Genomic DNA, 16,387 nt, shown 5'->3' with positions numbered 1-16,387 from the left:
ACAAAAAAAAAATAACAACAAACGAAAATACATTTGTTAAGGATTTTTAAACATTGCCATCTCTTGATAGCAACATCGTAAGAATCAAGGTGGTGGCTGGTTTTACATCTTTTGCCCATACTTTCAAATATTGTTGTTGAACAATTCTTACTTTTACTTGTTTTTGGAATATTGTGGTGAACATTTTTACCTGTTTAAACGCCCGCACTATCCTAAAGATATTTTGTTTAAATTCTGAGATCGTGGATCAATATTTGCATCAATAAATTAATTCGTATAATGATGATATTTAGCTACAAACTGTATGTCTAGACTTATATTAGATCCGCAAGCTTAAGTAATGTATACAATGATTTAAAATAGAATAACATAGCACGGACTAATATTATAAAGTTAACCATGATCGGAAAATCTTCCTGATATAGTTGAATTATCGTCCTTCGTCCGTCGGCCGATAGGTTGATCGTCGACGTAATAATGTGATCAAATCAAAGCTGCGAACTTTTTCTGGATTCGTCTGAACGTAATATGTTTCAACATTTCGTATTTCGATATCTTTATATTAAATTCTCTTCGTTTTGTATTCGATTTATGTGAAGACGATGTTAGACGAAACATAAGAGAAAATCGGATATCATGTTTCGATTTCATTATTTTGTCTGGATTCCTGAAGGCCTATGAACTTATGCCTTATTTACACACACATATATATATATACATATATATGTGTGTGTATGTGTATGTGTGTGTCTGCATGTGTATGTGATCCGAAATTTAAGATTTAATCGACGTTTTCATAACAACGGCAAAAAAATTATTCGAAATGTGATGGTTTGGTAATGGCTGATTAGTTTTTGGTAAAGATCGGCCAAACCGTTTCTTCACAATTGACTGCTATGCGCATTTATTCAATGTTTTAGCTGTTTGTGTAATTATCGGTGGAATTTTAATTTTTGTATTATTAAATTTGTTTGAAATTGTAAATTTAGACAAATGTTTAAACATTATTAACTTCCCGTAGGGCAAGTTATAGTAATCGCAAAAAAATCGAAAATGAAAATTTTTATATATCTTTACGTTTCACAGGCTTCTGAATATTTTGGCATACCTTAGAAAAAATGGATGTATGTGTGTGTGTGTATGTGTGTGCGTGTGTGTGCGGATACAAATTTTCATCGACGATTTCGGGAACACGCATCAACCGATTTGAATAATTCAAACAACATTCGATTCGTATTGATAAGGATACGTGCTGATTAGTTTTTGGCAAAGGCAGGTCTAGCCGTTCCGAAGATACGGAGCAAAAAGTGCCAAAAACGGTAGCAGGATAGAAGGGGGCACAAAGGTCAAATTTGAGTTTGAGCAATTATATTGTGAAAACCAATTATATCACAACAAATAACATGTATCAAACAAGCAACTATCTGACTATGTTCAGTAAAACTCTCAGCTAATTCCTCATTATACACATGTGTTTTATACTATTCCCAAAAAAATTTCACCTGATCGTTTTTACCTCGTGGCGGGGTAAAATGACACGGCCACGAGATAAACAGGTCCATCACTGTTTATTTTTAATTATAAAGTGATTTTACAAAATAATTGCTACATTAAAACCAAAGCAAAAAATAAAGTATATTTTTCACAAAGATAATTCTGTTTATAACCTTGATCTGGTATTTCGTCAAAAAATCATCAGCGGAGTTGATATAAATATTTATTTAACTTATATTTTGTAAAATTGCTTTTTGTAACTTAATTTACTATTTTATATTGTTTACACCCTTGCCAAGGTAGAAATACAATTGGTCCTTTTCACCTCATCCACGTATAATCTATTACTAACAATGAGGCAAAAAAAACTGTTGAATCTAACTTAAAAATAACGATATATCTTGAAAAATATTTGAATAACATAGACTTAAAAATTATATAAAGATTTCGTAAACTAGTCAACAGTGCTCACAACCAAAAAAACTAACAACGAAAGAAAATACTTTTGTTAAGGATTTTCAAACATTGCCGTTTATCTCCCGATAGCAATGTCGTAAGAATCAAGGCTGGTTATACATCTGTTTCTCTCTACTTTCAAATATTGTTCTAAATTTTTTTTAAATTTACTTCTTTTAGAGATATCGGCGGTGAACCATTTTACCCGCGGACCTTTAAGCTTCGCTCTAACCTATATCATTACCATTTATAGTTTGATGCAAATTGCCTTAAGGCAAAGTTTGATGCAAATTGCACCTATTTATTTATTAGTTAACCGTTATTATTATTACGAAATCAACGTTCAAGTTTCCTAAAAATAATTCGTTCCGCCGTTTTTCGAAAATTGCTTCTGAACGTTCATTCTGCAACCACGTCCGATATCTTTACTCATAAAGTACGGGAAATATAATATGACGTCGCTTGAATTGTGAGTTATTATTATTACCGCATCTCCAAGGAGCGCCCCACGGCCGTCCCGACCGCCCGCCATACGGTAAGGAACTGTTGTGCAAAAACGATATTTCAAAATCATTTTATTTATCTGCGACTACCTCCTGCCGGTTTGCCAGATTCCTGAAGAAATTTGTACTAAATCGATATGTGATTTTTGATGGATGAATAAATGTACACGGAGAAATAAGGATACGTTGGAGTTGAAATTGAAGAATCAGAGGTGCATTGCCATTAGAAAATAATACACATGTTTGAAATGAACAGTTATTCAATTAAATTATAAAAAAATATATTATAAGTGTATCTCGCATTTTTTTTTTGATTTATTATTCATAGCAAGCTATACAAAGTACATTCAGATACATTTGTTACAGTTATATATTATTTGACGGCGTGGGAAGGATCGCTATCCAGCGATAGCGCCTTCATAGATGTTAAGTTATATTTTGTAGTAAATCATTGCATATTCTTCGGTATCTCGCATTTAAACAACATTTTATAAATAAACTAGTTGTGCATGGCATCGTGCCTTTAGGCAAATTGCTGAAACTTCCTGTACCATAATTGAATATTCGAGGAAAGACAATAATCAATAATTGTTTTAAATAGTTTTAAATACATACTGGAAATCGATAAGTGCTAATTAAATTGGGCGATGAGCGTATTCTACAAACAAATTATGTGTTTGTTTTCAGTTTTCAATTTTTTTAAGTTTGATTTTTTTGAAAATTTTGAAATATTTTCGTAATTTTGAAATTTTTAGAAGATCCAAATTTTTTGGAATTTTTGAAAAAAAAACAAAAATTCTTAAATATTTGGAAATTTTTGAAAATTCCTGATTTTTTTTGGAAATTTCGAAATATACTCAAAAAAATCGAAAATTTGAGTTTTTTAAAACAAAACAAGGAAAAGGTTATTTGAATTAATCTAAGCGGATGTTACGTTATCTCAAAAACTGCATGACCCTTTTTACACCCTTTGCGCTCCATACCTCCGAAACGGCAAGATGTTCCTTTTGCAAAAACGCCTCGCGATCGAGTACGAACCGAATGTTTTTTCAATAATACAAATCGATCCTGTCGAAAATACCAACATTTGTTTGAACCATATAAAAAACTTCAAAATTAAAAAACTTGGTACGAAACCCAAAAAAATAACACAAAATGTGTACACATTGTTAAAATATCTATAAAATATCTGAAAATTTGATGTGCATATGTCTAATGAATATTTTTGACCACCAAATGGCATTTTTTAAACTTTTTTTTATAGAGAGTTTGTAACCGCTGGATCTGCCTTTTTAAAAATTTAAACAGTTCTCCGTTTAGTCAATATAAATAAAATATTTTCTAAATTATTAAAATTGGACGCTCCGTTCTCTCAAAAACTGAATTACGGTTTTTAGCCCTCTTCGAAATTATTTAAAACAATTATTGATAATTTTTATTTCACGAATGTATAATTATGGTACGAGAAGTTCCAGCAATTTGCCTTAACACACGATGCCATGCACCCTAATAGTTTTATATGATTATTTGAGTTCTAACAGTATGGCGGACACCTAAAACGTCCATTTTTTGTTGATTGTAAAAATCTGCTTAACTAATTTAAAAAAATGAATCAATCATTTTTCTAAAACATGTTAATTAATACATAATAACACATAATAGTTTAAATTATGACAACAAAAAGCCTTTACACATCTACAGAGCCAAAAATCAATATCTTATGAAAGAAATTCAAACAATGAATAAAATAGGATTTTTTTAAAACAAATAATTGATTATTTTCAAAAACTAAATACAAAGTATTTGGCACATAAAACACATAATTTACATAAATTATCTGTATAGAATATAACAATATAAACATAGTTGTCATTAATTTACATTATGTTTCATATAAATATTTGTACTGAACATTAAAAAAAGAACATATAAAAACACTAGAATTATAATTCTTCGGGTACATGGGTATTTTGTGAATTTTTACCAAAATCTGTGTGTTTGCTTCCAACAAATTGTTCATGATTTTTAATAATATCTTCAAATGATAATGCATCGGCAAGGTTATCACCGGTACTAGCAAATAAATGATTCACTTCTTCTAAGGCAATTGCATCAATATTTGGAATGATCCAAGATAATATCTCATTATCAGCTAATACTCCATCACCATTTTTGTCATATTCTTTGTTGAATATTTTCTTTGTTATTGTGATCCATTCTTTATCATGACGATTAGCTTTCTGGCCAATAAATTCATCAAAATCTATAACATTGTCCGCATTTAAATCTTTATTGTTTAAAGTCTGTTTCAAAATAATCAGCGACATTTGTGCATATTCTTCGGGTTTGTTAAAGACCATGAACTCATTTAAATCAAGATTTCCATCCTTATTGGCATCAGCGGCATCATATATATCTTCATCATAAGCCATCAGTTTAAGTTCATCCATTACTGAATCGTTTGATGGTAATTGTTCAATAACTGTAGTATATGTCCCACTAACATATTCCTCCCAGGTCACTAGATTATCACCATTCAAATCGGAATCTAGAAAACTGTCAGCTCCTTCTTCCTCTGAGAGACTTTTGAATGACAGTAGAATCCAAGCTTTCAGTTCATTTTTCTGTATATGTGAATCGCCATTTGAATCGATTTCTACAAGCAAACTTGCTAACCGTTTCTTAGATTCTTCTGGAGTAAGGTGGTCAAATCAGCTTTTTTAGCGCTTCCTAATATAGCTTCATGATCAAATTCTGTATGATGTTGCCCATTTTCCATATAATGTTTATCTCGACGAGTATAAGCACCATCGCTAACTCTTACTTTTGTGATTGAATGGATGTGGGATCCTGTAGATGTTGGTCTTGATCTTGATCTTCACTATATTACATCAATGTTTCAACACACAAAAATTTATAATAATTAAAAAACTTAAATTGTAAAAAGTCATTTTCATCCAATCTTTGTTCTTTTTTGAAAAAACCTAAAATTTAATAAAAACACTTAAAATATAACAAATTTAACACTTATGAATAACAATTGTTTCAAATCTAGTATTTGTTCAATGAAAGGGAACACATTTAAACTAGGGTTTTAACTATACAAATATATTTCAATAACTTTGTAGGAAAAACTAAGATGAAGCACATTTGAGCAGTACTATAAGATAAAACTGATCAAATTTTAAAAAAGTTTTTCTATAAAATTTTTAATGTGTGTTTATGTATATATATGCTTTTGTACATATTAGTATGCATGCACATGTTCACTATTTTTATTTGATAGAGCAATTGCGTTACTAACACAAGCTTTTGTTGGCACGATACTTACAAAAATTTGAGATGGCAAACCGATCTTCACTATATTACATCAATGTTTCAACTTGAAATTTAAAGTAAATATTACGTTAAGTAAGTATTACGTTAAGTAAATATTACTTGCGAATTCGTTGTTTTGCTTTTTGCAAATATATTATAGAGCGATACTGATAAAACAAACAAACCAAAAACAAATGTCACTGAACTGTCATAAATGCTATAATGAACTTTGACATAGTGTAACATTCGACCTTTGAAGCAATTTTGGAGTGAAAATAGAATCAAAAATATGTCTGGTCTTTTTTATAAGAAAAAATTTAACAAAACGGTGAACCTTATAGTTGTACTTTAGATACAAATTAAGGTATACGAGTTCAAAAAAATATTTTGAAATGCAAAAATAAAATTAATAACTAATAACAATAAATAGCATGAAAAACTTACCCCGTTTTTACACTAAATGCAAATAAAGATATGTATATGTTATTTAACTTTATATTATGGTATAGTTTAATTCATAATCATACAAAATGTGAGATTCAAAACAAAATAACTACTAGATTTCAATATAGGTTATTCAAAAACAAAAACTGCTTAAAAAATCATGACTTTTAAACATAGATCTTATAATATATGTATAATTCGTATAGGATAGAGCGGGGTTTAAAGGTCCGTGGGTAAAAAGGTCCATCACCGATATCTTAAATATCAGTAATGTTAAGAATTTTTTAAAAACAATCTTTGAAAGTAGAGTGAAAAAATGTATAACCAGCCGTCACCTGGATTCTTACTATCTCGTTATCCAAAAGTTTCTTTTTCGTTGTTAGTTTTTGCGGTCATTAGCACTGGTGCTTAGTTTACGAAACTTTAATTTTTAAATATACGTTATTTAATTGTTTTATAAGATGTATTGTTAAATTAGATTCAACAGTTGTTTATATAACTTCTATATAAAAGCCTACACGGGTGGGGTAAGAAAGACCAACTTAAAATCTGTAACCAAATAAGAAATTTAAAAGTAAAATTTAGTAAAGTAAAATACATTTAAAAAGCATATTTACAAGTGATAAATTAAATAATTAATTATTCTGACTATGCTGATAAATATTTCTGACAAAATACTAGATCAATGTTATTAACTTCCCGTAGGGTAAGTTATAAGAACCGCAAAGAAATCGAAAATGAAAATTTTTGCATTTCTCGACGTTTCAAAGCCTTCTGAACATTTTGCCATACCTTAGAAAAAATTGATGTATATGTGTGTGTGTGTGCGTGTATGTGTGTGCGTGCGGATACAAATTTTCGTGTACGATTTCGGTAACACCAATCAACCGATTTGAATAATTCAAAAAACATTTTACTTGTATTAACAAGATGAAGAACTGATCAAATTTTCATGAAGCCAGGTCTAGCGGTTTCGGCGATCTAGTAAAAAAAGGAGAAAAAAATGCCATTTGGCGGCCAAAAATGATCATTAGACATATGCACATTAAATTATCAGACATTTTATAGAGATTTTAACAATACGTAGATATATATTATTTACATTCCTATGGGTTCCGTACCAATGTTTATCCGTTAGACGGCAACGCGGCGCTTACGCGCTTCGATATTTCGTCTCTATGCAGTTAAAGCAGTACGATTGCTTTGAAAAAAAAGTTCAGAATTTTCAAAATATTTCAAAATAAATTTTTCTATAAAAAGTCTTTTTTTTTCAAAAAAAAGTAAATTTTTGTCAAAAATTTATAGTTTCTCAAAAATATAATTTTCTCAGAGTAAATTTTTTTTAAAAATGTTAATCTTTTAAAAAAAAAATAATTTTTGGTACGGGAAGTTCCAGCAATTTGCCTTAAGGCACGATGTCATGCGCCCCACTAGTTTAAGATTCAAATTTCAATTTCCAATATTAGTATATTGGAACAAAACATATTTTCAAGACGTTTGTAAGCTGCAGGTACATGATACAACAATAATTACTGATTATGCGTTTATTACAATTTACCAATTACTATTATTATGTTGAAATAAACCGTTATTAAGAACAGTACGCATTATCTCTTCAATCGTATGTATAATAAGCAACAAATCTAAGATTTCAATCGTAAAATAAATAACAGAGCAAAAATACATATTAAAATATAATATTCACCATTAGACTTTCTGCTATAAAGTCTAATCTATCTCCAATCAAGAGTCAATATCTTCTTCAATTTTAAAATTTAATTATTACTACTGACACCAGAAGGTCTGCCAATATTAAACCGAATATCCGAACGATCTTGGGAAGTGTTACCGTAAAAACTATTGAAGCATTCTCTATTTTCCCATTCGGATATTTCACCGCCGGAATTAATAATGAAACTTTAATATCTCGGCAGATGGATTGCAGTATTAGAGAGTCGGAGTCGACGCGCGATAAGTAGTATCCGAGTATCCGTAAGACAGAAATGGAATAATCTTGTTCGACCCGCGCGACTTTTGAATGATTTCGTGACACGGAACAGGGCAGACCAAGAAATTTATTCATTTTTCAATCTATGTTTTAACTGAATTATAATTGAGGTGTGTACAATATATTAGCCTACTCTAAACTTCTCCCATGGTAAGTTATTGAAACCACAAAATATATTATTTGATATCTTTAATACAGAGCCATTGAATATTTGACATCCCATTTTGAGAATGGATATATGTTTGGCTATGCCTAAAGCCCAGTGGCGTCGGAACCAAATTTTTGATGGGTGGGCTCGTTTTTTTTTTGTTGATAGGCAGCCAGTGGGCTCGTTTTTTTAGAGATATTAGCCCATATAATTTTTTGAAATTGATGGGTGGGCTGAGCCCACACAGGCTCAAGCCCACACAGCCCACACGTTTCCGACGCCACTGCTAAAGCCTATTGCTTTTTAGTGTAGATAAAATTTTTCTGGTACCTCAAATATGTAAGCATACTAAATCTTTAATTGTTTTTAGAATATCTACATTCATTTTCTGCAGTAATATCTACATTCATTTTCTGCAGTAAAGTTGAAAGCAATTTCCAAAAGGTATAGCGGGTTGTTTTAGGTGTCGTTATAATTTTTATGTTTGTTAATATAGATTGATAACAATAATAAATATTTATTTGTATTTACACTACATGTTATGTTAGCAGAATACAAGTGATAAGTGATAGTATTTGACAATGGGTCTGGGTTATATATCTGGACCTTAACATCGTCGACGTATTCTATTGGCTATGATACCATAGGGTCGCTATACTTACAATTAGCGTTGCGTTCATGAGTTCAATTGTTTCACAGGATACAGCCGAGTGGAAAGTATTAATACTGTTCAAGTTTGTCTCATAATTCAATCGTATAAGTTTGTAAACAAGATTCAAAATATAAATAGATGCAGCATTTTGTCAAGAGATGTAGCATTTCGCCTTATTTTGGAAACCAGGAAATAATTAAGATGAATCGCCAGAATTCAAATCATGTTGATGAATTTTTAACAATTATTTTTGGCTTGAATAACATTGATATAATATCTGATACCTTGCAAATATACTTCGATTTTTTTAATCGATCTGAAGCTTTCTGAGAAAGCAAAAAAATATGTGTTAAACTCCTAATTTCTCAAGTTAAGAAGTTTGTTAAATGCTTATTGAAATTGAACCCAATAAAATATTTTTCAAATTAAAATACATAAATGTATTAACCAGGACATGACTCAATCGATCATCACAAAATAATAATGAAATCAAGTCCTTACTGTGTTTTATCTTTTTTTTTAAATGTTCAAGCAAACTTACGTGAACATCCATTTTCCAATTTCGATTTCCGACGATTCAGAACTATTTAAAACATGACATATCAAAACGGCTTTTCTGGCAGTAATAAACAACTTATTTGAAAAATAAAAGTAAAAATCTGGTAGATATTATCTTTCCTAAATACAACACAACTTTAAAAAGTCTAACAAAAAATTAGATTTCAAATGGAATTGTTCAAAATGAATATTTATTAACATTTAACCAGTTCTGTCCACAAAATGTCGCTCACAGCCGGCATGCATCGTGCGCACGCTGCCTAGTTCATATACCGACTTTGTGGTGACAATTCTGTCACGTGTAGTCGTCGTTAGGGTGAACACGTTCGTATCACGGCCGTCAAGTAATGGTGACGCTCGGTTGTGTTATTGCCCGTCAAGTATACTTTTCGCTCGTACCAGAGTGGTTAAAGACTACTTAATAACAAGGAAGGAAATTTCTTAACCATTCCTTAAAATATGATTAATTTTGTAAATCTTGTGATGGTAACTGAATCCCGGAATGTTAATTTTCGTCATCCCTGCCCGTATCGACGGTCCTCCACCTCCGTCGGCGACAAAGCCAACCCGTCGCTAAGCCTCGGGGATTAGAGCGATATACTTCGGCAGTTCGGTAACTCCGCCGCCACGTAATAATAACACCGCGAGAGATCGAAGAGATTTTAAGCTAATCAACACGGCACATTAGCGATTCCGCAGATAATTCGAAGGAAGGAATACCAAATCAAAGGCTACGTGAGAAAGTAGACACTCTATGTTACGTTACATAAATGGGTTTGCAATAGCTATTTATTTCACTTACATTGCAAATATAACGACGGCCCGACTGTTATTACAGCAAAATTCATATAAAATCTTTGATAACTGAAGGAACTAATGCATAATGTGTTTTATAATATAAAACAGTCCATAATTAATAAATAATTACATTATATTACAGAAAAAAATTATTAACAATATTATTTATTTATAGTATAGTAGGGTAGGGGCACAAAAATCCAATTGGACTTTGAGCAATCATATTGTAAAAACTAAAACCAATTATATTACAACAAATAACACATCAAATAAACAACTATCTGACTACGTAGAGTCAAACTCTCAAGCTAATACATCATTGTAGAAATGTGTTTTTTTGCTGTTTTGTCACCTGGTTTGATCAACAGGCGGGGTGAAATGGGACGGCCAGGGGGCAAACAAATCCCATGTCTTATTTTTAGTATGTTTACGGAATTTTACAAAATAATTGCATTATTCAACCAATGAAAAGTAATTTTAGCCTAATTTAATTTTTCATTTGCTGTTTTTCATTGTTTACACCTTTGCCATAGTAAAGGTTTAGTTGATCCTTCAAAAAAAAAAGCTATTGAATCTAACTTAAAATTAACAATACATTTCATAGAACAATTAAATAACATTTATTTAATATTATATTAAGGGCTCGTAAACTAAACAACAGTGCTCACAACGAGAAAAGCAACAACGAAAGAATATACTTTTGCAATGGTTTTTCAAACACTGCCGTTTTTCTCCAGATAGCAACGTCGTAAGAAACAAGCTTATTATATATTTTTTCCCCTCTACTTTTAATTATTGTTGTTAAAAAATTCTTAACTTCACTGGTTTTTAAATTAACGATGGTGAATTTACTTGCACAACACCATTATTAGGTCAATTTGGACATACGGTATACAACTAAAAACTTCCAAATCAAACGTCTTAAAAATTTTAATATATCAAAAATAAATTATTAGAAGGAATTTTGAATGACCTTATGTGTGATCCAAATTGGTCAATTCATAAACATGCAAACAGTAAGCGATTAAATATGAACTTATTCAGATTAACAAAAGCTGCCTCAAAGCGTTCATTCAAACTCACTTTCCAGAGAACTCCGCCTCAACACTACCAGGGCAAGATTGAAAAAGTTTATCATATACTACATTCTTTCAACCTTAAAGCCACTGGCATTGGACAAAGGATTTCATATTTTCAGAACCCATTTTCTATTCTTAAAATTTTACTTGCTTTCTTATTGAGTGTAAAAATTATTGTATAATAATAATAATAAGAGAAGATATATTTTTACCCTAAAAGATTGCTTATATCTGATGTCTTATTTTAATCACTGTTGTGTGTTTTTGAGAATATGTTTCATGCTAAGTAAGCATAAACGAAATTTTTTAGTGACAATGCTATACTCCTATGTCGGCACTAGAGATGGGCTTATTATATCCCAAGCCGGATCGGTTCGAATTCGACTCCGCGAAAAACCAGATTAAATGTATTTCGTTTCGTGTATTTTTCGGTATGTATATTCCTGATTGCTACCATTCACGGCCAAAGATTGTCGTAGTTGGAAATATGACCCCTTATTATTCAATAAATTATACATTTGAGCTATTCACACTTAAACACAATTTTATTGTTCTGTATCTTTAAAGTAATATTTTTGTATTTTTTGGAAAATACACAATGGCATAATTTTGACTCGTATACCTAAAAGGTCATAAAACTACTTGTGAGAGGAGAAAGCGACCGCTTGCTTCGAAAAGTCGGATATGACAAAATCTCCGACACAACTCTGCTCGGATTCACTCCGAGGGAGGAGTTGTATCGGAGTAATAACTCCGGAGTGAGTTACTTATCTCTAGTCGGCACTGAGTATAAATTATTCAAAACTTGCTTTATTCGGTAGCAACTCATTAAAACACCCCACCTTGTTTTTATATTAGCTAACAAACTGTTAGTAGCGCGATTGCACGTAAACATTGTGTATATATTTTTCTAATCCATGACTAGAATTAACATGTGTATTTGATCTGTAATGCGAAAGTAAATGCCAAATAAATTTATTTTATTATTATAAGTTTTCCACAGTGTAAGTTAAAATTTTACAAATATTTGTCTTTATAACTAAAATTTACCATGTTAACATGTCTTAGAAAAATTGTATGTGTCCATGTGTGTACATAGATCACTCCAACCTAATATACTTAAGCGTGCAATTCGAATCATGTCTCTACCCATATAGATAAAACTGGAAACAATTCCGACCTAGGAATATTAACCTAACGCGTAGATAATGGTGTCAGGGAATTAAACGGTAGCATGGGCTTATCTGTATTACCTGTAAGATGTAATTAATTTATTACATTAGCGATCGTAGCAATTTCAATATTATCGCGTATACAGAGCACGTGAGTGTTGAAATCGTTGGAGAGCGCTCGTTCGGGTAGGAGGCAAAAGTGGTAGGATATGCTAATATTACCTTGTAGCAAGACAGTTCCAAGTTTTAACCCTAGTTTTGCAGAAACTGATATAAAGCAGTCTAATTTTACTTGAAAAGATTGATAACTAGTGATGCATGACACCGTGCCTTAAAGCAAATTGCAAACGGCTGGGCCTGCCTTTGCCCGAAACTAATCAGCACGTATCCTTTTCAATAGGATTCGAATATTTTTTGAATCACTTAAATCGATTGAACCGTGTTCCCGAAATCGTCGACGAAAATTTGTATGCGAATACACACACACGCAAATACATCATTTTTTTCTAAGGTATGCCAAAATGTTCGGAAACCCTTGAAACGTAAAGATATATAAAAATTTTAATTTTTGTTTTTTTTTCGATTGCTATGACTTAGGACTTCCAATACCGGGATTCCGTAAACTCAATACCGGTATTGATACAAAAATATCGGTATTTCGGGAATAACAGTATGTTGCTAAAAATGGAATTTACGCGATACACATACACAAGTTTTACACTAGGTATGTGTATAGCCAACTCAATTCAGCCGAATATGACACATCGGCAAGATAAAGCGATTGTTTATATATTATATACGATTGCTACCTAACAAATAGAACCATTTATACAAATTATTATTTGACTAATAATGTACTCGTATTATTTCTTTATGACAATTGTGCCGACAAGTGTAGAATGAAAGAAAGCTTTATTGGCTTGTTTTAATCGTACTAAAATTTGGTCTTCGCTTGAAGATGAAACAATTGATTATTTATCTTTTTAAAACGCATATTTTAATAAACATGATTTAAATTATTAATTCAATTTTATTGTTTCCCTAAATACGTAATTCCATGCGAGCCTATTACATGTAAAATATAACATTAATATATATTTTTTTACTTGCACTTTTTTGTATCTATCTACTCCTATTCTCTATGTAATAAAATAAATATTATGTACTCATTTTAGTACAAAAATGATGTTAATATGTCAATATAACAACTGCGGTAAATAAAAATATGACTAGTAATTTTTTCGTTGACAATACCGTTATTAATACCGGGATTCCGATGTTACAAATTCCGGTATAACGATTTTAATACGGTATTTGAAGCTCTTATGATACTACTGGAAGTTAAAAAATGTGTTCTCAATAAAAATAGCTACTTCAGGTTCTACCTTGTGATACGGTGCTTTGAAAATTATTTGAAGTTTAATTGAAGCGTCTACAAAATGCGACTTTTATGTCAAATGTTTAAAGTTCCTTGTGAAAGGATAAAACAAAAGTTATCCATATCTATATAGTTATTTATATGTTGTAAATTGTCTGACCATGAGATTGTTGTAAATTGCCAACAAATATTGTAATATCTGAATATGTTGTAGATAATATAAAAATGCTATAAATAATTTAAACACAGAGCTGGGCTTAACGCTCCGCGGGAAAAAAGGTCCACCACAGATATCTCAGAAACAAGTAGTTAGGAATTTTTTTAACAACAACATTTGAAAGTAGAGAACAAAAGATGTGTAACAGTCATCCTCTTGATTTTTACGACTTTAATATCAAAATATAAACAAAATTATCAAGAGCAATATAATTTTTAAGTATACGTTATCTAGTTGCTTTAAAAGATGTATTGTTGATTTTAATTTAGGTTCAACAGATTTTTTATAAAATCTCTATAAAAGCTGATATGTGGTGGGGTAAAAAAAACAATTGAACCTTTACCTTGGCAAAGGCGTAAACAATAAATAGTAAATGTAAAAATAAGCAGTAAAGAGTAAATAAAGTAAATTAAGTAAAAAAGTAATTTTACAAGAGATAAATTGAATAAATAGTTATTCCAACTCTGCTGATGAATATTTCTGGGTTGAATGCTTTGCTAAGACAAAATACTATATCAAGGTTATATACACTATCATCTCTATAAAAATGTACCCCTGAAATATATATATATATATATATATATATATATATGTTGCATTGGTTAAATAATGTAGCTATTATTTCGCACAATTCCTTCAAATTTATAAGTAAGACATTGAACCTATTTGCTTCCTTACCCCGCCTATGGGAAAAGAAAGAGCAGTCGATAAATGTTTCTAAAACAGCAAAACAAATTCATTCATTCAATGATAAAATAGTTAAGAATTAGAACTGACAAAGTTTTTCTAAAAAAATATTACTTTTTACTTTACTAAGATTTTGCATCATCAATATAAATGCTTGTTTTAAATCATTACAAAAGCCAATGGTTTTAATTATAGCAATGTAATGATCAAAATTGTCAATTAAAATAAAAAAAAAAAATTAATTGTTAAAATTTATTTATTTCTTAATTATTTTTCCCTCTAGTTTTAATTATTGTTGTTAAATTTTTTTTAACTTCACTGGTTTTTAAATTAACGATGGGGCATTTACTTGCACATTTAATTGTTAAAAATTATTTATTTATAAAACTGTTTCAGCAGTTTGCCTTAATCAAATACAATACCATGTACAATCATTATATATAATATGTTCTTTTTGTCTAGGTACAAAGTGGTATGTGTGCGATTTCCTCGGTTGATGTATAGCAATATTTCCATCCCTGCATATCTCGGAGATAGAGCAATATTTTGCAGAATTGCACTATTGCAATTTCAAGCCAAGTTCTCCGTTGACGATCCACCAAAATGTTCGACGTATCTCAAGACGCGCACGTAACAAATGATTTGAACCATTACCTTGAAGCATTACTTTGAACTTTATAAAAGATAAGAGCTATTTCACGTATGTAGATTCTAATAAAGCACATTAATTTATTTCTAACTAGTGGTGTATAACATCGTACCTTATGCACTGCTTAAACTTCCGGGTTTATAGTGTGAGTTAGAAAGGAAAATTAGTATCATTTTCATAAATATTTAACAAGAGAATAACAAGATTACATTTGCGTTGAATTGCTAAATAGTAGTGAATCATTTGTTTTGTTAATAATTTCATAAACAAAAAAATATTGTATGAACCGAGGCCTAGACTTTATATGCGTACAATAAAAACTATAATAATCGCTAACAAGACTAACGCTCGATAGGCCTGCGTAATTTTCACGTTCCCTTCCAAATTTTTCGATAATTTACAATTGCAGAATTTTTTGTGAGATTTTTTCATTCAATTTTATTCTGATGCATATGTATATATATATATATATATATAATATATATATATAATATATATATATATATATATATAATATATATATATATATATATATATATATATATATATATATATATATCTTAATTCTATAACGTTGTCAAGACATATTTATGTCCTTCGCTAGAATCTTCAACCTGAACTAACAGTTTCATGAACAGAAATACGAACACAAAACTATAGGCCGCTGTGACTTCAACGGCCTTTAATACATTAAACCACAAACATTGTTTAAAGAAATTGTTTTATTTTTGATTAGACTCAAGATTACTAACTCTTAATATACCTAAGTTAATTAGATGTGAAACAAAAATTCGGTTCATAGAGAGTTCTTGATATGTTCCTAATT

At 30.4% G+C, this 16,387-nt stretch overlaps 1 protein-coding gene across 1 annotated transcript; it reads right to left on the bottom strand.

The window, feature by feature from the left end:
- Window positions 1-4,396: 4,396 nt before the first annotated feature.
- On the bottom strand, window positions 4,397-5,232 carry LOC113375629 (calumenin-A-like). The gene is made up of 2 exons (XM_026615560.1): window positions 5,130-5,232; window positions 4,397-5,028 (listed from the first exon to the last, which is right to left on the bottom strand). Exons 1-2 carry the CDS (start codon window positions 5,230-5,232, stop codon window positions 4,397-4,399), a joined length of 735 nt encoding a protein of 244 aa, XP_026471345.1.
- Between the last annotated feature and the right edge of the window lie 11,155 nt (window positions 5,233-16,387).

Source organism: Ctenocephalides felis, unplaced genomic scaffold (genome assembly GCF_003426905.1).
Source record: "Ctenocephalides felis isolate EL2017-DRISC unplaced genomic scaffold, ASM342690v1 CF-g0.4_SCAFFOLD_01886, whole genome shotgun sequence".
Taxonomy (NCBI): Eukaryota; Metazoa; Arthropoda; class Insecta; order Siphonaptera; family Pulicidae; genus Ctenocephalides; species Ctenocephalides felis.
This window is presented reverse-complemented; position numbering and strand designations above follow the sequence as displayed.

Excerpts from the sequence above, each read along its gene's own strand:
- LOC113375629 (XM_026615560.1), bottom strand. The coding sequence starts at position 5,232 with ATGGAAAATGGGCAACATCATACAGAATTTGATCATGAAGCTATATTA. Across the intron at positions 5,029-5,129 it reads CCAGAAGAATCTAAGAAACG|AGGAAGAAGGAGCTGACAGT; the intron begins GTTAGCAAGTTT and ends AAAGTCTCTCAG.